The following is a 21,602-nucleotide window of genomic DNA, read 5'->3' on the forward strand; positions in this document are numbered from 1 at the left end:
CCAGTGAGGCCTCTTGTTGCATCGTGAGTGTCTGTCTCTTGGCTTGAGAGGAGAGAGGGGAGTCTTGTTCAATCCTGGATGTGGAGATCAAAGTCCCTTTTTCTGGGATAATCTAATTATGGCTTGACTGAGGTATAGTTTGCATACCATAAAGTTTGCACTTTCATGGTGTATAATGCAGTGGTTTAAAAAAATATATTTGCAACCATTTCCACTTCCAGAATGGGGTGGACTGATTTTAAAAGTCCTTGCTGGCTTTAAAGTTCAGGTGCCCAGAACAACTCCCTGAGTCTGAGGAGCTGGGCTCTGTGTTTTTAATAGCACTCTAAATGATTCTTAAGCAGTGCTTCATTGACCCCTAGTTCAATGCCTCTTGGGCATTAAAAGGTGATCTCTGTTCTGGCGCCCTTCCTGGCCTGGTGAGGAGATAAGCAAGCAACAGACCAGTACAATTCACCTGGTGAGGCGGGGGCGTGGGCAGGAGGGTACCTGGGGCAGTACCAGGGGGAGGGGAAGGGGAGGAGGAGGAGGAGGAGGGGTTGAGTGTGGCTGGGGGATGCTGTAAGGGCTTTGCCAGGGAGGGAGCGTTTGAACTGAAGTTCTGAGAGCAGCAGTTGGCCTTGTGTGGTGGCATGTCTGCTGGTGGGAACAGCTTGAGCCGAGTCTTGGAGGTCTGAGTGCTGTGTACCAGGGGACATTCTGGAAGATGCCAACTCGAGTAGCAAAGACTTAAGGGGACAATATGAGAAGCGTCCTTCAGGTCGCTCCTGTGACTAAAAAAATTACAACGTAAAATTCCACATACTTGCCAAAGAGTGGTGTGATGAACCTCTGTGTACCCATTGCCCAGTTTTAATAGTTAACAGGTGATCAATCTTGGATCACTTGTGACCTTCCCACCTCCCCCCACCCCCTGGATTATTTAGAGCACATCCCAGACACCTCGTCAGTTGATATGTGAATCCTGTGATTTCTTTTGGTGCCTGACCGGTAAACAGTTAGTTGGTAAACACCTGGGAGGTTTTTTGGGGGGGGGGAGTACCTAGGTTTCCATATTTAATTTTGCTTAACTTTTAAAAAAAAATTGTGAAATGTTACACAGCCTAAAAAAGTATGTAAAACACAGTTGATCGAATAACTAAACGCTTTGAACCCCTACTCTTCAGGCCTTTTTCAACTGTCATCCTGTTCTAGCCAGATTGTTCCCCTCTGGGCCGATAAATATCACCTGGCCCTGAAGTGGAATTTCCGAAGACTCCAGGAAGTGCTTGGCTGGGCCTTGCAGGAAGCCCCAGCGGCCCTTTCCTGGTGGTGGTGGGAAGGGCACGCTCAGGCTCAGCTGTTCAGGCTGTGCCTTGAGTGATGCTTGCTCTCTGACCTCGGGCTGCTTACCTCATTGTTTTAAAGATGGAGAGTGAGTCTGCTTTGGTTTCCCTGGTAGCTGAGAACACGTCACCTGAGAGACAGAGGGAAGCAGTGACAGGTGTGTTTAGGTGCATGTGGAGGTGGGCGTTGGCTGGACCACATTTTTGTTTCACTGATGAAGAAGCTCTGAGGCCTCTCCCCTCCTTCCTGGTGGGGGCTCCTGGTTTGCTGTTGCCTCTCCAGAGCCTGCTGCCTTTCCTGGGGGGAAGGTGCACTGTCTCAGATGAAGCCTCGGTTTCAGTGGAAAGACTCAACTGTCGCAAACCCAGCATCCTGGGTCCTCCTGGGATCTGCGGTCGGGAGACCAGGGGAACCAGAATCACCTGCCGCCTGGGCAACTGTTCCTCTCCCAGGCCCGCGACCCTGGAGTGCCTATCCCAGCCAGGGGGTGTCTGGCCGCAGGACAGCACTGGGGCACAGCATGTGGGAAGAAATGATTTGGTGGGAGGTGCTGAGACTGGACAGAAGGAGCTGGAACACAACTTTTTTTTTTTTTAATTCTTGTAATTTCTAGATGGTTTTAAGAGAAATTCAGTATTCCACAGTGTACCTGTGGAAATTCTGTGATGCTGGAATTTCTTGGAGTGTTTTGTCCTGTGTTCTCTTTGTTCTGCAGTGGCATTCTTATTGGGGTCAGAAGAAGGTAAGCCTCAAGCTGCTCAGTGGAATTCAGGCCCAGCCACTCCCTCTTGTCACCAGGAGCTGTGTACACCAAGCTGGCCTGATAAGGGTCTCCCCTGGTTCCAGTTTCTCTCTCTCTCTCTCTGGAGTCCCTTGGGTTAGGGTGGGGTCTGGGAATCTGATTTTTAACAGGTGCCTGGGGGTGATGCAGATGGTTGGGTCTGGGTAATTTCTCAGGAAAGTCACTTATGGTTGGAAACACTAGATGCAGAATCCAGTGGCCCAGGGGCAGCTGTGGACTTGGGTCTGATGACTGACTTCTGCCCCCATAAAGGTGGGAGGAGGGAGATAGGGTCGAGGGCACATCAGATGGAAGGGGAGAAGGGAAATCACGCTGCCTGCTGCGTCTTTGGAAGAAGGGAGAGTAGGGAGGGTTGGTGCTGTTGAAGAGGTGGGCGGTATTCATGGACACCTTTTCCTGGCCTGGCGAGGGTTTGGCTGGATGCAGAGCCTGCAGGGTTGTCACAGTCAGAGTTCCCGGGAAACCCCTGGTGCCTGAGTGGGGTGTGCAGACAGGCCCTTCCTCCCCAGACATCACTGTTGTCATGGAAGCAGCAGGGCTCTCCAAGCCTCCACACTTCCATCCCTGCAAATATGTACGAAAGAAGAGGCAGAAAAGGGCTTATGGACATAGTTATTGGAAAAGGCAGTAGAAAGGGTTCTGGGCGGGTAACTGAGTTCAGGCTCGTACTGCTCACCCCATGACAGGCCAGTTAATCGAGGAACAAGTATTTGGTGCAAGGAATAGTGACTTTATTCGGAAAACCAGCGGACTGAGAGGATGGTGGACAGTGTCCCCCCAAAACCATCTTGCATGAGGTAGAATTCAGACTTCTTTTATACTAAAATGGGTGGGAATAAAGTCAAACATTTCCTGTTTCTGGTAAGCCTCCCAGAGAGGATGTTAATTTCATCCTTCCTGCAGCCTTTCCCAAGTGGTCCTGGTCAGGATGTTTCCTATGCGCTAAACAAAGGTACTTTAGCTTAATGCTCATGTTCTGGGAGGCAGGGTTCCCAGAGATGAGCCATTATGTATAATTTGTGCTTATAGGGAGCAAGATTAATTCGTAGCAAAAGCAATAGAATACAACATCAAAGTGAAAGAAACAGCTCCAATATGGAGTCAGAGTTGTTTTTCCCTATTACAGGCACGCTTCTTGGAGTGTCAGAGAGGCACCCCTTCAGTGAGGACACCTTAGAGGCAGGAGAATCCCTTTCGTGGGGTATTGGGAAGATACAGGGCTTCCTCCCTCCATGGGCTCTTCCTAGGGTATCCCAGTGCCTTTGGCCTTGGCTTGGGGATTTCCTGTCACACTGACATAGGTCAAGCCCCCCTCTCTCTTGGTTGTACAAGCCACTGACCCATAGATTTCTGCCCACATTAGGGCAGAAAACCTTCTGCAAAAGCAAAATGAAACAATAAGATGCATGGACGTCTTCTTGGAAATATCAGCACAAGTTTCTAATCAGAAAGTGGTAGGTGGAGATCAGTTGTGCCATCTCTATTGTTTGTTACTAATCTTAAGACTGAAAAATGTCATTGGTCCTGTGCATGCTGCTGCTTGTTTCTAAGGACTTGATAGTTTCACATTCTGTGATGGTTCCTCTCATTGCTAATGACAGGGCTGAAAAGAGCTACTGTTCTGAGGACCTGATACACAGTAACTCATTATTCATCACAGTAGCCCTGGGAGGTGAAGACACTGCTACTATTGGTAAAGACCCTTTATCATTGTTTCTTCTTGGAATTCACCTACCTAAGGGTTTGAAACAGCAAACAGCCTGACATTTGGGGCAGAGTTCGTGGATAGCAGCTTCCAGAGACTGACAGCCTTGGCTAGTGGTCATAAGTTGTTGGAAACCTGCCAGACTTGAGACCTGCAGTAGGAAAAATCCCTTTTAAATTTCAAAAATTTTTTTGAGATTTCATTTCAGATCTCTTACGTTTGAAGAGAGCTCCTGGTGTGCAGATGGAAAAGGGGCTTTTGAAGAATGTGCTGGGTTCTTGGCCTGCAGCTACGAATTTTGGTGAAAGCCCCGTCTTTCCCACAGGCTGCAGGGAGGGCTTCTCTTGGCTGCGAGCTGCCCTTGGGGATCCCGTGGGAACTCGGTGTCCCTTGTTTGCAGGACGTGTCCAACGATGGCGATGTGCCCCCTGCTGCAGCCTCAGTGGCGGACGACGCCCACCTGCTGGGCTTCTCGGATGAGATCCTCCTGCACATCCTGAGCCACATCCCCAGCACAGACTTGGTTCTGAACGTCCGGCGCACCTGCCGGAAGCTAGCTGCACTGTGCCTGGACAAGAGCCTCACCCACACGGTGCTGCTGCAGAAGGACTACGAGGTGAGCTGGCGCGGGCGCAGGCAGTGGGGAAAGAGCATAAATTTTTAATTTTGGTGAAGCCCAATTTATTGAATTTTTGAGTGCATGCTTTTTGTATTCTGTTGAAGAAATCATGAAACCTGGAATCATGATTTTCTCCTTTGTTGTCCTCTTCTTTTTTCTTTTTAAATAACATTATCTTAGTTTCAGGTGTACAACATAATGGTTTCATGTCTGTATACACTGCAAAATGATCTCCACGTCAGTCAACATCTGTCACCTTATATAGTTACAACATTTTTCTTCTTGTGATGAGAACTTTTAAGAGCTTCTCTTACAACTTTCAAACATGCAATATGGTCACGAGGCCCTACATTACATCCTCAGGACTTACTTATTTTATAACTGGTATTTTGTACTTTTTGACCTCCCCTCCCCCCATTAGTTCTCTAGATCTATGAGCTCAATTTAAAAATTTTTTCTTTTTTATTGAAGTATAGTTGACTTACACTATTATTATTAGTTTCAGGTATACAATGTAGTGATTTGATATTTTTGTTGGTAACACACCATCGAAAGTTCTCTATTTCCTGGCAACGCTTGTTATCTCTTGTCATCTTTTTTTTTTTTTTTAATGGAGGTACTGGGGATTGAACCCAGGACCTCATGCATGCTAAGCAGGCGCTCTACCCCTGAGCTGTACCCTCCCCTCCCCCGCCCGGTCTTCTTGAAGATGGCCGTCCTGACAGGTGTGAGGTGATATCTCATTGTGGTTTTGATTTGCATCTCCCTGAGTCATCAGTGATGTTGAGCATCTTCTCATGTGCCTGTTGTCCATATGGATGTTTCTTTGGAAAAATATCTGTCAAATCCTCTACCCACTTTTTAATTGGATTGCTTTTTGCTGTTGAGTTGTGTGAGTTCTTTATGTCTTTTAGATATTAGCGCTTTATCAGATATGTCTTCTTCCGTTTGGTAGGCTGCCTTTCACTTCACTGATGATTTCCTCTGCTCGGCAGAAGCTCTTTAGTTGGATGTAGTTACACTTGTTTCTTTGTGCTTTTGTTGTTTTTGGTGTCAGATTTTAAAAAATTATCACCAAGACCGAGGTCAAAGAGCTTACTGCTTATGTTTTCTTCTAGGAGTCTTGTCTTTAATCCATTTTGGGTGAATTCTTGTGTGTGGTGTAAGATAGGGGGCCAGTTTCATTCTTTTGCATGTGGCTGTCCAGTTTTTCCAGCACCCTCCTATGTTGAGTTATGGAAGTGTATAGTTTTAGGTCTTACAGTCAGTCTGTGATCCTTTTGTGTTCCTCTCCGTGTGTGCTGTGGGGTCAGGGTGAGGCTCACTTTTTTGCACATTTGCTTGTCACTCCTAGCACCATTTACTAAAAAGATGATCCTGTCATTGAATTTTCTGAAGCCTTGGTTGAAAAGTCAATTGAGGACATATCTTTAAAGATAAACAGAGACCTGGGCAGAAACTCATATTTTAGGAGACTGGTTCCCACTGTTGTTTCTGGTTGTGAAGCGGTGCCTTTGACAGGCAGCACAAGGCCCCTGGGGGCTGTGGCTCTTTCTGCAAGAGCGTTGTGCTCCTTCCTCACAGGGGGGCTGTGCTCGCCCCCTAAAGCGCCGAGGTCAGGCTTCCTGCCCACAGGGATTCTTTCCTGGAGAGGAAGGGGCAGGTACCAGAGCAGTCTGTCTGGAGCTTCAGAACATGTGTGCCTCGCCTGCACCGTTCCCGTGCGTGTTGGCCGTAGAGAAGGGGTCAGATGCACGAATCTCGCCGGTGTCTATGGATGCTTGATGCTGTGTTGTCTGTGGGTCGTGCCGCCAGGCCCCTGACTGGCCGTGCGTGGCCCCTCGGCAGTCCAGGCCAGGTTTTTGAGGCACATCTGATGATGTAAAAGTGCATGTGATGTGAAGGAAAACAACAACCAAAAAGCAAGCTTCCAGGGTGTGATTCCACTGGGTGATGTTAAAAAACCCTGCGTGACATGAAACTTACCATCTCAACCGCTTTTAAGAATACAGTTCCGTAGCCTGAAGGACATTCACAGTGGTACACAACTGTCACCGCTATTTCTGAAACTTTTTTTTAAATCACGCTAAATAGAGACTCTGGAACTGTTAAGCAGCAAGTCCTATTCCCCTTTCCCCAGCCTCTGGGAGCCTCTGTTCTCCTTTCTGGTTCTGATTTGGCCTATTCTGGATATTTCATATATGTGGAATCATGCAATATGTAATCTTTTAATTTTGTTTTTTTTGGCGGGGGAGGTAATTAGGTTTACTTCTTTATTTTTAGGGGAGGTACTGGGTATTGAACTCAGGACCTTGTGTATGCTAAGCACGCGCTCTACCACTGAGCTGCACCCTCCGCCCTACAGTACGTGATCTCTGTGAGTGACTTCTCTGAGGGAGCATCATGCCTTCAGGGCTCATCCCCGTCGTAGCCGTGCCAGGACTTAGTCCCCTTCCTTGCTGAGGAGAGTCTCCCTGTGCGGGTGGGCCCCATTTCCTTTATCTGTTCATCTGCTGATGGACTGCTGGGCTGTTTCCACCTTTCGGTTACTGTGAACAGTGCTGCCGAGAACACGGGGTACAGGTGTCTGTCTGAGTCCCTGCCATCAGTTCCCTTGGGTACGCACCTGGCTGTGGAATTGCTAGGTCACATGGTGACTCCACGTTTAGCTTTTCAAGGAAGCATCAGACTTTTCCACTGGGTCCATCTTCCATTCCCTCTTGGCCGGGGCTCTTGACTGTCTGCTGAAGGTAAGCACGTGGCGGGGGACAGAGGCGCCAGCTCTGCCCTCCAGTGTCCCTCCTCAGCTGGGCCCCTCGCGACTCCCTGCCCATGGTGGGGGAGGGTGCGACCTGAGGGGGTGAGATGGAGAAGACACCAGTGCCTTCAGCCTGCCTCCCCGTCCCCATCCTGCAGGCCAGTGAGGACAAGGTCAAGCAGCTGGTGAAGGAGATCGGCCGGGAGATCCAGCAGCTCAGCTTGGCTGGCTGCTACTGGCTGTCAGGCTCCACCGTCGAGCATGTGGCCCGCTGCCGTGGCCTGGTGAAGGTGAACCTCTCGGGCTGCCACCTGACCTCCCTGCGCCTCTCCAAGGTGCTCTCGGCCCTGCAGCACCTGCGCTCTCTGGCCATTGATGTGAGCCCCGGCTTTGACGCCGGCCAGCTGAGTGGCGAGTGCAAGGCCACTCTGAGCCGTGTGCGGGAGCTCAAGCAGACGCTGTACACGCCCTCGTACGGTGTGGTCCCCTGCTGCACCAGCCTCGAGAAGCTGCTGCTCTACTTTGAAATCCTGGACCGCACGCGTGAGGGCGCCGTGCTCTCGGGCCAGCTGATGGTGGGCCAGAGCAATGTGCCGCACTACCAGAACCTGCGGGTCTTCTACGCCCGCCTGGCCCCCGGCTACATCAACCAGGAGGTGGTGCGCCTGTACCTGGCCGTGCTCAGCGACCGCACGCCCGAGAACCTCCATGCCTTCCTCATCTCCGTGCCCGGCAGCTTCGCTGAGAGCGGGGCCACCAAGAACCTCCTGGACTCCATGGCCCGCAATGTGGCGCTGGACGCCCTGCAGCTGCCCAAGTCCTGGCTCAACGGCTCGTCCCTCCTGCAGCACATGAAGTTTAGCAACCCTTTCTACTTCAGCTTCAGCCGCTGCGCCCTGTCTGGCGGCCACCTGATCCAGCGCGTCATCAACGGCGGGAAGGACCTGCAGAGCCTGGCCAGCCTAAACCTCAGCGGCTGCGTGCACTGCCTGGCCCCCGACTCCCTGCTCCGCAAGGCGGAGGACGACATTGACAGCGGCATCCTGGAGACGTTGGTGGTGTCCTGCTGCAACCTGCGCCACCTCAACCTCTCGGCCGCGCACCACCACAGTGCCGAGGGCGCCGGCAGGCACCTGTGCCAGCTGCTGGCCCGGCTGCGCCACCTGCGCTCCCTGTCCCTACCTGTCTGCTCCGTCGCCGACTCAGCGCCGCGGGCTGACCGCGCGCCCGTCCAGCCCGCCATGCACGCTGTGCCCCGTGGCTTTGGCAAGAAGGTCCGCATCGGCGTGCAGTCCTGTCCCCACCCCTTCTCCGGGCAGGCGGGCCCGCAGCCGTCCTCCGTGTTCTGGTCGCTGCTGAAGGACGTGCCCTTCCTGGAGCGCCTGGAGCTGATCGGGTCCAACTTCTCCTCCGCCATGCCGCGCAACGAGCCCGCCATCCGCAACTCCCTGCCACCCTGCAGCCGGGCGCAGAGCGTTGGGGACTCGGAGGTGGCCGCCATTGGCCAGCTGGCCTTCCTGCGGCACCTGACGCTGGCCCAGCTGCCCAGCATTCTGACGGGCTCCGGGCTGGTGAGCATCGGCCTGCAGTGCCAGCAGCTCCAGTCCCTCTCGCTCGCCAACCTGGGCATGATGGGGAAAGTGGTCTACATGTCTGCCCTCTCGGACATGCTGAAGCATTGCAGGCGGCTGAAGGACCTCAGGTAAGGGGGCCTGGCAGCTCCTCTGTGGCCTCTACTGGCCCACTGGGGGCCCTAGGGGCAGCGGGGGCTGGGAGGAGTGAGTGAGGGGCATGGCCTTTCGTTCAGCAAGCATTTGCTTACCTGCTGTGCACCTGCCGAGACTAACGGGGTCCTGAGTCTCAGGAGTGGGGGGCCTGACAGGAGACCGTGCAGTAGCAGGGCACAGGGGGGCAGAGGGCTTGGGGGCAGTGGTTGGTGGAGCCTGGGCAGGGTGTGCAGAAGGCGGTGCTGTGTGCCGTGGCTGTCTGAGTGCTTGCGCTGGGCAATGCTGCCGGGTCTATAATCTTGTTTAGTCCTTGTGACCATCCCACGGGGTCAACTTGCTCTTACATAGAGCAGAGTTGGTGAGTGCGGGAGCCAGGAGTGGAAACCAGGGCTTCTACCCAACTTGGCGCCTCTTGAAGGTTGGGCCGGAGTCATCCAGGAGATGGGGGCCCAAGGCTTTCTGGGAAAGTAGGCAGCCTGTGCAGAAGCCCCAGAGGCTCACAGATACGCCATGTACTCAAAACCCACGTGGTTCTGAGGGGAGAGGGGGCGCATCAGGTGAGGTGGAGGTGGTGAGGGACTTCAGCCCGCAGAGGGAGGGGCTGAGTTCCAGTTTGGAAAAGTCCCTCTGGGGTCCCAGCTGGGCTGGAGGGGCCAGGATGGAGGAGGTGGAGGGATGGGCTCAGAACACGGGCTGTTGCCTGTTGAGATGGGACAGTGGCTGGAGCAGGATGGCCGGGCTGACCTGAGTCTGGGGCAGGGGAAGCTGTAGACCTTGGGCAGCTCCCCTGCCAGGCCGCTGTCCGGGGGCCACTGGCAGGGTCCAGAGCCCAGATATGAAGATGCTCCAGCAGGACTGTGCCGTGGAGTGAGGGCCCAGCATCTAAAGGGTGAGCCTTCATTAACTGAAGACTTGATAATCTTGGCAGATCTGATCTTAAAAAACTGCATTGTTGCCCAGAAACTCTGCAAAATGTTGTGGGGGCCTTGGACCTCAGCTGTACGAGGGCTTCAGGTAGGGGAGGAAGTGGCGGCTGGGCTTCGATCAATTAGCTGGTCTCGTAGGCTGGAGCTAGTGGGACAGGTGGGTGGGGGAGGCATTGGGGCCCAGGACATGTGTGCGTCCTTGTTCTCGCGTCGGTCAGCTCTCACTCTGTCTTTGGCCCAGGGCTTTCAGGCCCTGTCTGGTTTGACCTGCACACCAGCCAGGAGGCCGGCCCCTTCATGCACCTGCTTCCCAGGGAGGCAGGGGACGCTTGAGAGAGGGGCTGAGATCCCCCCAGGCTGTCTGAGTCCAGAGCTTGCTCTTGGCCCTCTAGCCACACACAGTGGAGATGAGTGCTTCCTTTTCAGACCTCCACTCTCTCCCTCAGAAGGTGTCATGTGACAGGAAATGAACCAGCCAGCAGCGTGCTTCCCTGCTCCAGCCTGGAACCTCTCCAAGCCCTGCTGCACCTGGCACAGCACACACGCTGCTTCCCAAGTTCCTTCTGGTCTTAGGGCGAGGGCCCGGGACCCAGCCCCAGCCTTCCACCTGGCCTGGGCCCTCTCCTGCCACATGGAGTCGGGGAGTCACTTACCCGCTTGGAGCAGGGAGGGGCTCTCACTGCAGCCCCTTCACCACACTTTGCAGGATGGGCCCAGGCCTCCCATTTTGGAAGATGCTGTCCTCCTCCTTGTCCTTCTCTCAGTGCCCTCTTTTTGCTGATTTACTTCTACCCAGAGCTTCCTCCCACCTTGTCCCTCCTGTGCCTTCACTGTCACATCAGTGGCCTTTCTGGAGGGAAGGGTGATAAGTATGTGGTTGGTGGGCCGTGCCTAACTTGAAGCTGCAGGTGGATCACAAAGTACATTCAGCAAACAAAAAACTACTAGGTCTGCTATCCTGTTACCTTGTTGGAGTCTCTCGATCAGGAATTGTATGTTCCTTAGTTTGGGGAGCTGAGTGAGTGTTTCAGTTAGAATTTAACTAAATTCAGAGCCAGGGTTTCTGGATCTGTCATGTTTGGCCTCCGTTTTTTAGCTTTCTTGCCAACCCATTAGACCTTGGACCTTGTCTAACCAGACTGTGGTCAAACCACTTGGTCATCATTGAGGAGTGTTTGATAAAAAGCAATCAGTAACGGTAAAATAACGTAATACATTCACGTAAACAGTTGGAGTGCTCAAAGGCAGATAATGAAAACTGGCCTCTCTCCCAGCATCCTCTCTGCCTCATGTCCACAGTCTCATATTAAGTGTCTGCTGCCTGCAGAGCCACCTGGAGACTCACCTGGGCTGCTGGGTTCGTTGCACTGGGCCCGTACTCGTTCCCTTCAGGACTGTTCTGCCCGTAGAGAGGGAAGTGGGTGTGGCGCACGAGCTGGTTCGTGTCGCTGCATCTCATCCTCCTGCAGAAGGTGGGCCCTAACTGCCCCTGCCTCTGGGGTGGAGGGCGGTCCCATGGGGCAGGACCCACAGCAGGGGCCCTGGAGTCAGAAGGCCTGGGTGGACCTTGGGCTGTATGTGCCCAGGCCCTTTATCTGTGAAGTATGGTTGTTGAGACCAAAAGGACTCGTTCTTACGAGGCGCTGAGAGCACCTGTAACACACGTCGTAGTTCTTTTTCCAGTCACCAAATACCTGAGCACCTCTTAGGCCAGGCTCTGTTCTGGGCACCCAGGACACGGGACAGAGCAGAGACCCTTGTCCTTGGGGAGCTTGCATCCTAGTGGGGAGAAGTGATCGACAGTGAACGTAGAAAGTGAAGTGTGTGGTATGTCAGAGGTAAGAAATGCTGGGGAGGAAAAGCAGAGCAGGGCGTGAGGGACGCCTAGCGCGGGGGCAGCTGGGGTACGTTTTGTGAAGAAGCTGAGTTCTTTGAGCAAAGAATTCAAGGAGCCAAGTTAGAAAGCAGAACCTGGGGGAAGAATGTTCCAGGCCAGACGAATGGAGCCGGTCAGCCAGTGCAGTGTCCATGAGACATGGGGGCGACTTACATTTAAATGAATTACCATGAGATGAAACCAAGCATCCAGTTCCGCAGTGGCATCAGCCACCTGTCAGGTGCTCAGTGACTGCACGTGCTGAGGCCGCTTCCCTGGACAGAGATATATGGAGCACTCCTGTCTGCACGGGAGGTTCTGTTGGACAGAGCTGAATAGCGCCAAGGCCCTGAGATGAGTGTGCTGGGGTCTCTCAGGAGCAGCCAGGGGCCTGGGCAGCTGAAATGGCACTTCTGAGAAAAGGGAGGCAGGTCGCGCTGCTGTGTTGAAAACAGGCGTGGGCAGGGCAGCCCAGGCCTGTGTCAGACATTCAGTGAGTGACCTGGTGACAGCGGGCTTTGTGGTGTAGCCAGAAATGCCAGACTTTGGCTTCACGGAGAGTTTGCTGATTGATCGGGTGCATGGGGTGGGCAGACAGGCAAGGTGGGTCCTGGTGGTGCTGAGGCTTCTGGCCCAAGCAGTTGAACTGACGTGCTGCCATCAGCCGAGAGAGGACCACAGGGGTGAGGCTGCGCACGTGCACGTTGGAGGAGCCTGCACCCCGTGCACAGACTGGAGAGACCCCCCCAGCAGGAGCTGGTCAGGACGGGGACGAATCAGCAGAGGAGACTGAGAGGAGCTCTCAGGGAGGGAACAGGGGATGGACCTGTTCTGGAAGCTACAGGAAGAGACGCAGTGGCTGCCGCTCTTGGCTTGTGTCTGCACGCGTGACGGCTGCCAGGTGCTCTACCCTGCTTATAGGTGTTTGCCCTTTTAACGCCCCCGAGAGTGTAGTTATTGTCCCACTTTGCAGAGAGGAAGGTGGGGCCCAGAGGATTAATGAACTTGCTCAGGTGACACAGCTGGTCTTCAGGTAGCTGGGAGTGCATCCTGCCTCACGGGTCTGTTGGATGGTGAATGGGGTAACCTGGCAGCACTGAGTGGTCGCCGAGTGGCATCTGGGTCTGGGATGTGGTCCTTGTGGCCCAGGCCTTCCCTGGGAGCAGGGCCGGGCAAGCAGCGTGAGTTTTGAGGCCTACAGCGCCTGGAGGGCTCAGGAGGAATGGGTTTTGTGGGCCAGGCTGAGAATCTGACCGCCCGCCACACATAATGGCCCCTCTGTGCACGCTGGCTGCTGAGACCACGTCTGATCAGAGCCGGGTACTGCCTGTCCAGAACAAACACCAGTTTCTAGAACTTGGCCAAATGGCCCCGTTCTTCTGGATTCCTGCCTTCTGGGGCAAGCGGAGCCTGGGAGGAGGCTGGAGTGAAAGGAGCAGGTGGTGCCATCCGCCGGGGGCAGGCACTTGGGAGAGGCTGGCACACCGCTGCCAGGGCTTGCCTCCCTGGGCAGCACCTGTGCTTCCCCGCGGGGTGTTCCTGAGCTGGCGGCCCTCAGGAACCCAGGTTGGCCGGCCACTGCCCCTGCTGTCCCCGTCAGTGAGGTCGGTGAATCAAGTTCTGTGTCAGCCGGGGCTCCTGGTGGGCGCTGCCTCCGCACAGTCAGGGCAGCCCCCGCAGGAGGCGGAGTCGGGACACATCATCCTGCTGGGGCCTCGCCAGGCTCTGGATTCTGGCCACACCTCGACAGGGAGAGTATTTCAAGTCGGACAGAGAAGGGCACCTTCTTTCCCAAGACTGAAGGGAGGGGGAACGTTGCCCTGAGTCACCCTGGGCCTCCCCTGACCTCAGAACCAGGGCAGCATCCAGGCGGAAGCGAGAGGCCTTCTTGGAGCCGGGCCCTGGAGGCTGTCCCAGGGCTGCCCCCAAGGCCTGGGTGCTGCTCAGAGCGGGGTCTGCCAGGTGGGCAGGCAGATGAGCAGGGCGGCCCTGAGCACCTGCCTGTGCCCACAGAGCTGTGGGGAGACCAAGTCGTCTCGGGGTGTGGGCTTTGGAGGCCAGGTCCTTCCTGGTTGGGCTAGAGGCCCCCCCAGGACAAAGCCAGTCCTGGTGGACGCCTCTTTGTCCCCCTCTGCCCTAAACGCGACACTGCTGGTCACTTGCGTCAGATCAGCTCTGCCAGCCCACCACGTGGAGCAGGGGAAGGTGTGGACGTGCCAGCCTTGCCCCCCTCTCCACAGCTGGTGGAATGGACAGGATACCCCCCCAGGACTGCCCCACCCTGAATGCCTGTGACGGGGGTTCCTTAGAGGACAAGAATCTGGAGGTGCCTGACAAGTCGAAAGAAATGTTTAAAAGCAGCTCCCCAGCTCTCCCCCGGCTCTCTGCCTACTTGGGTAGCAGGATTCTCCAGCAGGTCGCACAGACCCCTGTCGCCCCCTGGTGACCAAGGTGCTGCAGGGCTGTTTCTTCCACCGGCCCGCGCCAGTGCTGCCTCCTCGCTGCTCTGGGTCCGACTGGTGGGGACTGGGCAGCTCGGCAGCCCCGGGTGAGGGCTCTTTGCCCCCCTCCGGTTTTCCCACTTTCAGGTCTACAAAGGGATGCTCACTTGAGGATTTAAAAAAAATACAGAACTGAATAATGTGTTCGAACATTTTCTCAAGAAATGTGCTTCTCTGGACATTTGGGCTCAAGTGGCTCAAGGCCTCCTTGTCCATGGCTGCGGTGAATCGGGCCCCCCACACGGGCCCTCAGCCTGATGGGCCCCACTCTCGGATCTCTTACCTTCCTGGTTTGTTCAGGGATCAGATTCACTGAGTGGCACCCGGGGGTGAGGCATCTCTGACCACCACGGCTGCTCCAGGGCCCTTGCCCTGGTGTCTGTGCCCGAGAAGCCCAGCCAGGGGGCTTCCTTCCTGCCACCCCTGGAACTCTTGTGGGGAGAGAACGTGAGGCTTTTCAAAATCCCACCCCAGGAGGACCTGGTCCCTCTATGATTATCATTAGGAGCTTCCCAGAACTTCTGCTTCACACAGTTAAATTAAGCAGCCTCACTGCCGCATCTGCGTGACTGGGGGCTCCCGTCCAGGAGGCGCAGAATAGACATCTGTCATCATAGACCTGGTTTTAAGCCCCTTCCCCCTGTGCTGTGACTTGTTGGTGTCCCTGGGGGTCAGGGCGATGCAGGCTGGAGCGCAAGGCCCAGGGCTCTCGCTTGGACCTGTGGACGGCCCCTCCCCTGCTCCAGGTCGCCCTCTCCCAGAGTATTGCTGCGCTCAGAGCACTTGGCTGTTCTTTCACCCAGGGGATGACTCTGTCCCCAGCGCAGGCCTGCTGCCTTTCCGGGGTGGGTGTGGGCCTTTTCTTGCTCACTCTGGAAGCTTCTCTCCTTTTATGACGAGAGCCCAGAGCTTCAGACCACCTTCTCAGGTGCGTCCCAGGAAGTTACCAAGCTGGTGTCATCAGTTTACGGTGGGAAACAGGACTCATGGGGTTCCCTGTGGGTCTTGCACATAGAGGGAGGTCTTGCCGGCTGCCCTGTGCACCCAGAGGGTATGTGTCTGTCCCGTGGGCAGGACCAAGGCTCAGAGAGACCCATGGTCTCAGGTCTGACACCAGGTGTGTACCAGGAGTGACTTGTGCAGTGCCTGGGCCTTGGGTGGTGGCCAGGCTCAGAGGAGACTCAGAATGTCAAGGGAAGAGGACAGTGTCACCCTGGCATGTGGCAGTGTCCCCACAGTGCAGGCCACAGCCAGGCCGAGCACTGTCCTGCGCTTGGCTTCCAGGGTCTGGTTGCTTGTGAGGAAGGCACGAAGTCCTTCAGTGTTCTTGGTGGCTCATTGAGAGAGAACCTTACCTGGTGCCCGGTGGCCGCCCTTTAAAGTGGCCGCATTTTCAGGCGTCAGGCTCAGGCGCTGCTCCCTGCAGTGCAGTGTGCCGCCGGCTTTGAAGCTGCTCTGGCCAGGTGACCGGGGACTCCCCACAGCAGTCAGACCGGGTGTTTGAGGGCGTCAGGTGATGCACGTGCGTGACTGAGAGGGGCTGAAGGACGCGAGGGCTGTGAAACAGACACGCCTCCCGGTCTGGTTCTGACCTCCGGGGGTAGCCCCCGTCTTCCTGTGCTTCCTTCTGGGAAGATTCTGGGCGGACAGGCTACGCGTTGGTCTCTGTCTGTAAGACCGTCTTGAGCTTTCTGCGTAACTTACGTGGAACCGTGCTCTGCCAGTGCCTCAGCTCCCATCCCTGGCTCTGTTAGAGTCCTGGGGCGTCCCTGACGAACGACCACAGCCTGGGTGACTGAAAACAACAGAGTCATCCTCTTATAGTTAGGCCAGATGTCCAAGGTCAAGTGTCAGCCAGGTTCGTTCCTTCTGGAAACTCTGGGTGGGAGCCTGTTCCAGGCCTGTCCCCCCGCTTCTGGCAGCTGCTGGCAGTGCTGCGTGTTCCTTGTCTTGTGGCCATGTCACTCCAGTCTGCCTCTTGTCACATGGAGAGCTCCCCGTGTGTCCCTGCATTGCTGTGCCTTCACATGGCCTTCTAAGGACCCCGGTCACTGGACTGGATCCCACCCCAATCCTGCCTGACCTCGTCTTAACTCGAGTGCATCTGCAAAGACTGCTTCCAAATGAGGCCGCGTGTACAGGTACCGAGGGTTAGGACTGCAGCAGACCTTTTGGAAGACACAGTTCAACTCCCTGGCTCCCCTCCCCGTCCTGGCTCTTAGGCATCCTGAGCAGGCGAATGCAGTGGGCTCTGGGTTCCAAGCAGCGACTTGGCTGGCTCTGTGGGTAGCTGGGTGCACAGGCCTGCAGGCCTCCCCACAAATCGGGGTCACTGGGGAGACCCGGGGGTCTGAGTCCTCACCCAGCACGCCCTGGGCCTGTGGAGACGAGCGGCGTGGGGACAGCTGGTCTGGGCCCTCTTGAGCATCCAGAGACGTGCTTGGGGGCCCGGACCAGGAGCCCACGGACCTCATGCCCCTGTCCTCTCTCCCCACAGGCTGGAGCAGCCCTACTTCAGTGCCAATGCCCAGTTCTTCCAGGCGCTGAGCCAGTGCTCTGCGCTGCAGCGCCTGTGTCTGGTGTCCCGCAGCGGCACCCTGCAGCCTGAGGCCGTGCTGGCCTTCATGGCCCGCTGCCTGCACGTCGTCGTGTGCCACCTGTTCACCGGGGAGTCCCTCAGCACCTGCCGGAGCCTGCAGCAGTCCCTCCTGCGCAGGTGAGTGGGCATCACCGTCCCCACGGCCTGTCCCTGAAGGGGTCTGGGTCGCAGATCCCCCCTCGGCTTCCCTTCGGGCCCGACAGTCATTTCTCAGCATTAAGAAGTGCTGGGCAGGGCTGGGGTGAGGACAGGGCTGGCCTCTCTTCATGGCAGAGCTGCCTCTCCCCAGACCCTCTCTCTGCCCCGTGGGCAACTTTCTGTGTAGTTGGAGCTGCCCTTCGGGTGTGGTGGGACCCAGTTCATCATCCAGCCTCTGGTCGTGTAACCTCCCGTGTCCCGTGGGGCAGTCGTCACAGCTGGGGTGAGCGTGGTGCTGCCGGTCCGCCTGCAGCCCTTAGCATCCCGTCCGTCTCCCCATCATGTCCTCCTCCGGTTCAGGATTCACTTCAGAGCCTTCGTCATGCCTGGCTGTCGGTCTCTCTAGCCCTCTAGGCCGTGCCGGTCTCAGGCTTTCCTTGGCTTCCATGACCTCGGCACTCCTGGAAAGCGCTGACCAGGTGCCTGGTAGAATGTCTCTCCATTGGCGTTTCTGTTAAAAACAGCGAGTTTGTCCTGTCGCCTCTGATTCCAGCCCTGCGTCCCAGGATCATCGCACCCTGCCCCTGTCTGTCCTGCAGTCTGTCCCTCCAGCAGCAAATAACCTGCTCTCATCACCCATGGTGTGTGTGCTGACGTGTCCTCTGAGTGGCCAGCCGCCGCCCTGGGAGGCAGGTCTGCTGCCTGAGGTGACACCTGCGCCTGCTCCCTGGTTTTCGCCTTGTGGGCTCTGGTCAGAGCACTGCCCTCGGGGCTCCTCAGGCCGGGAGTCTCTGCCTCCCCCAGCGTGGTTGGGCTCCTCGTTCACTACTGCCTCACCTCCATTTTGTGTCCACACCGTGGCCTGCTTTTCTTTTCTCTTTGGTATTTGCAGCCCCACTGAAGTTGTGAGGGTCAAAGCCATATAAGGGGGTGATGCTTGGACCTGCGCTGCCCCTCAGCCCTCCTGCCTGCCCCCCGCCACGTCCCCCTCCTTCCACATCGTTCCGCCCAGAGACAAGCGGTCCCAGCTCTGGTTCGCCTCCTGAGCAGATGCGTGAACGTTTTCTCCTGTCCCCGCTGTCTTAGACTTGGTTTGTTTTTTTACTTCACTTACTTCATACAGTTCTTCCTCATTCTTTTTATAGCTCTGTATGGCTTGTGTATGTGTGTGTGTGTGTGTGTGGTAAAATACACATAACAAAATTTACCGTTTTAACTGGTTTTTTTTTTTAAATTTGAAGTGTTCTCATCATTCCGAGCTGAGACTCTGTCCCCAGCCCCGTCCCCCTGCCACCATCCACCCTTCCGCCTTCTGTCTCTACGCCAGGGGCCTCCTGCGAGTACAGCCACATAGTATTTGTCCTTTGGGTCTGGCTTTTTCTGCATTCCTTTCGACGTTTAAGGGACTTAAAAAACAGAAACAAAGGATCATCACATATGGCTTGAAATAAAGCCCCTTTGACTCCCTGAACCTCCCAGTGTGGGGTTACTTTCTAAATTTGGAACATCCATCCCCGTACCCACGAGAAGCACAGCATTTTGCGCCGTGTGCTCACAGCCTCCGTGAGTGTGTGGTGTTGCGGCGGGGAGCGGCCCTGGGGCACATCCCGCATCGTTTTGAGGCCTGTGGTTTGTGGCTCGTGTGCAGCTGGTGCGTCCCTGTGAAGCGCCGTGCGGGGACAGATCCCTTCTGCTGTGTGTGTTCTGTTGATGAGATCCTGGTTATTCCCCTATTTCTCTAGCCCAGTGGGCATCCCTGTGCGTGCTTCCTGGGGTGCAGCGTGCAGGTTCCTGGAAGCGGCAGAGCAGGGTGTGTTTGATAGATGCCCAGTTGCTTGCTCTCCAGGGTGGTTCTTGCCGGCCCAGCCTCCACCAGCGGGTGCAAGAGTTCTTGGCCCACGTCCTTGCCTGTCCGGGACACTGCCAGGCTTTCCCGGGTCTCCTGGGGGAGCAGGTCCTGCCATCTGAGCCTGCGTCTTGTCTGTTCCCAGGGGCATCATTACTCAGTCATGACTCCTTGTCTGTGATCATCCCTTCAGCTCCCTCGGGGCTCGGCTGTGGGGTTGCTTTCGGGAGGGGCCAGGGAGCTTGTCTGCGAGAGGCTGCACTGGCGTCCCATCGCCAGGTCCACGTCCTCAGGTCCTGGCCTTCCCTGCCCACCTGTGTCCACTGCTGACTCATGCTACAGCTGTGGATTTAGTGACACCCCCAAATGGCCAGATCTTCCTCTTAAGTCGGCTGCTTGTCCTGTAGCCTGGTCTGAGAACCCAGGTAGCAAAGCCTCTTGGTTTGTGAGAAAGATACAGCTGACTGGCCTTTGAGTGACAGCCACAGGGAATCTTCCTGTGACTGCCGGGTATGAGCTTGGCTGCTGCCGGTGCCGGAGGTTCAGAGACTTCCTGCAAATGCAGATCCCGCTGACTGTTTGTTAACTGAGCCTGTTGCCAGCTACCTTTGGTCAAGTGCATATCCACTGTCCGCCAGCAGGGAGTGGTGAACTTGGTTCGTAGGGAAGCAGGTAAACGAAGTGATGTCCATAGGGTCTGCTTCAGCAGAAAGTCGAAATTCGATGACTTCTCTCCCCGGTGTGCCTCTGTAGTTCCTGCAGATGGTCCCCTGGTCCGGGGGGGTCTATGTGAGGGCCGCTCACGTCAGTGTAAAGACCCTTGGGATTTCTCAGCCTTCCAGCTCACACTGGAGAAATCAGGGAGGGGTGGAATTTAAGTCTCAAAGTACTTGACTGCAGTTAGCTAATAATAGGTTACTCATCCTCTGTCTTAAGTTGTCCTAAAATGACTCATGTGAAGTCAGCCGTTACGAGGGCCGAAGGGTGTGCACCAGAGGGTGTCTCTACTGAGGTCCTGTGCGATGCAAAGGTCTTTTTTCTTTTCTTAAATAAGAGAAGATGGTATTTTTAAAGATACACATAACTTCAAGTTTCTTCTTTTAACCATTTTGAGGCGTGCCATTCAGTGGCACCGAGTCCGCTGACAGCGTCGTCCGGCTGCCGCCCCACCCGTCTCTGAACTTGTTCATCTTCCCAAACTGAGGCTCTGCCCCCACTAAGCATGAGCTCCCCATCCAGTACCCCCGGCCCCTGGGGGCCTCATTCCACTGCTGTTTCCATGAACTGATGCAGAGGACTTGTAAGTCTAAGTTTTCCATGTCTCTGCTCTTTGTTTGGGTTTATCTAGAAGCAGCGGTTGCTTGGGGGGCTGTGGGGAGAGGCGAGGATTTGGAGCAATCCTCCCTCCTCGTGGGGCTGCAGGTCCCCTGTGTTAGGGGCCTTTGTACAAGGTGTGCGACCTCTTGTCTGCTGTACCCTGCAGACCGGGCCCATCTTCCCCTAGTGAGTCCTGGCGCTTGACAGCTGGTCCAGCTCCACTTAGATGGAGCCCAGGGTTGGAGCGGGTCTGGAGCAGCGCTCAGGGAGTGAGGACTTGGTGCCTCTCTTCAGCGCTGCCCCCGGCAGAGGCCTGAGTGTGGCCTGGAGGGTGGCAGCTTTTCTCATCCAGCTTTTCTTTTTTAAAAAAAATTTTTTTTCATTGAAGTACAGTCAATTACAGTGTGTCAACTGGTGTACAGCACAATGTCCCAGTCATCCATGTACATACATATATTCGTTTTCGTATTCGCCCAGCATTTCTTGTCCCGTGGGCAGGGGAACGTGACAGGGAGGAATTACAGAAGCACCATCAGCCAGGAGGTCCCCAGAGTCACAGGCTCCAGCCGTCCTGCCGGACGGGCATCATGGTGGGCACTTGTCTTCTCAGGAGAAGTCCTGGCTAGAGGTTCCCCTCCCTGGTGCTCATAGTGTTTCTTAAAATTTAGAATAGGCATCAAACTATTTTTCTTTAATTTTATTTCTTATTGAAGTGTGGTTGATTTTGCGTCAAAGTGTTTTTGAATGAAAGCTCCCTGTGGTCCCAGCAGCCGGCACGGCCGGCAGACCAGGGATGGAGGCGTTGTGTGTTCTGCGTTCTGGTTTCTTGACTTAATGCTACGTTGTCGGTGTCTTTGTCATTCTGTAAAGCTGCAGACAGTTGTGTTTAATGCCGTCTGGGCCCCGTCATCAGGGCCTTGTGGTGGCTCTGGTCTGGCCCACATAACTAACTCTGTGTGTCCTTGACTGTCCCTCACTTAGGCCTTGTTTTTTTCCAGCTGCGGAGCCTGGGGAGCGGCCGGGTGTGGGCGACGGCCAGCACTTGGCGCACTGTTTTCCACTCACCGTCTGTCTCCACCCCTCGGCATCCGCGTTCTGCACGATGGAGCTGATGCTGACGGCTGGGCTGAAGGGGGTTCAGGCCGGATGGCACCCAGGCATGGGGGCTTTGGGGTGGACGGTAGCTGTTGGGGAACCAGGATGCTGGACAGGTGGTGCGGCCGCTCCGCCCATTGCTCTCCCTCCTCCCACTCTCTGCCCACTGGTCTGGCGGCAGGTGGAGGAGGAGGAGGAGGCTGCTCCTCTCGGGTGCGGGGATGAAGACGTGGCTGTGCCCGGCTCTGCCCTCACAGATACCCCTCACCCTCCCCACTCACAGTGGATCCTATTGGTGGGGCGCCGACACCTCCCTCCCTGGTGGACAGGTTCTGCCGGAGGGGCTCAGACTGGCCTGTCAGCCCCC

At 55.6% G+C, this 21,602-nt stretch overlaps 1 protein-coding gene across 3 annotated transcripts in view; it reads left to right on the plus strand.

The window, feature by feature from the left end:
• FBXL18 (F-box and leucine rich repeat protein 18) overlaps positions 1-21,602 on the plus strand; it is a 32,063-nt gene that overhangs the window by 1,361 nt on the left and 9,100 nt on the right. The window contains exons 2-4 of one of the 3 annotated variants that reach the window (XM_072943364.1): positions 4,234-4,449; positions 7,369-8,912; positions 16,738-16,956. In XM_072943364.1, coding sequence (XP_072799465.1) covers positions 4,234-4,449; positions 7,369-8,912; positions 16,738-16,956 — 1,979 coding nt within the window. Of the gene's footprint in view, positions 1-4,233; positions 4,450-6,735; positions 8,913-16,737; positions 16,957-21,602 lie in introns of those variants that run through there. The other 2 variants (XM_072943366.1, XM_072943365.1) reach the window with 2 other exon arrangements.

The sequence above is a fragment of the Vicugna pacos genome, chromosome 18 (assembly GCF_048564905.1).
Source record: "Vicugna pacos chromosome 18, VicPac4, whole genome shotgun sequence".
In the NCBI taxonomy this organism is placed as follows: Eukaryota; Metazoa; Chordata; class Mammalia; order Artiodactyla; family Camelidae; genus Vicugna; species Vicugna pacos.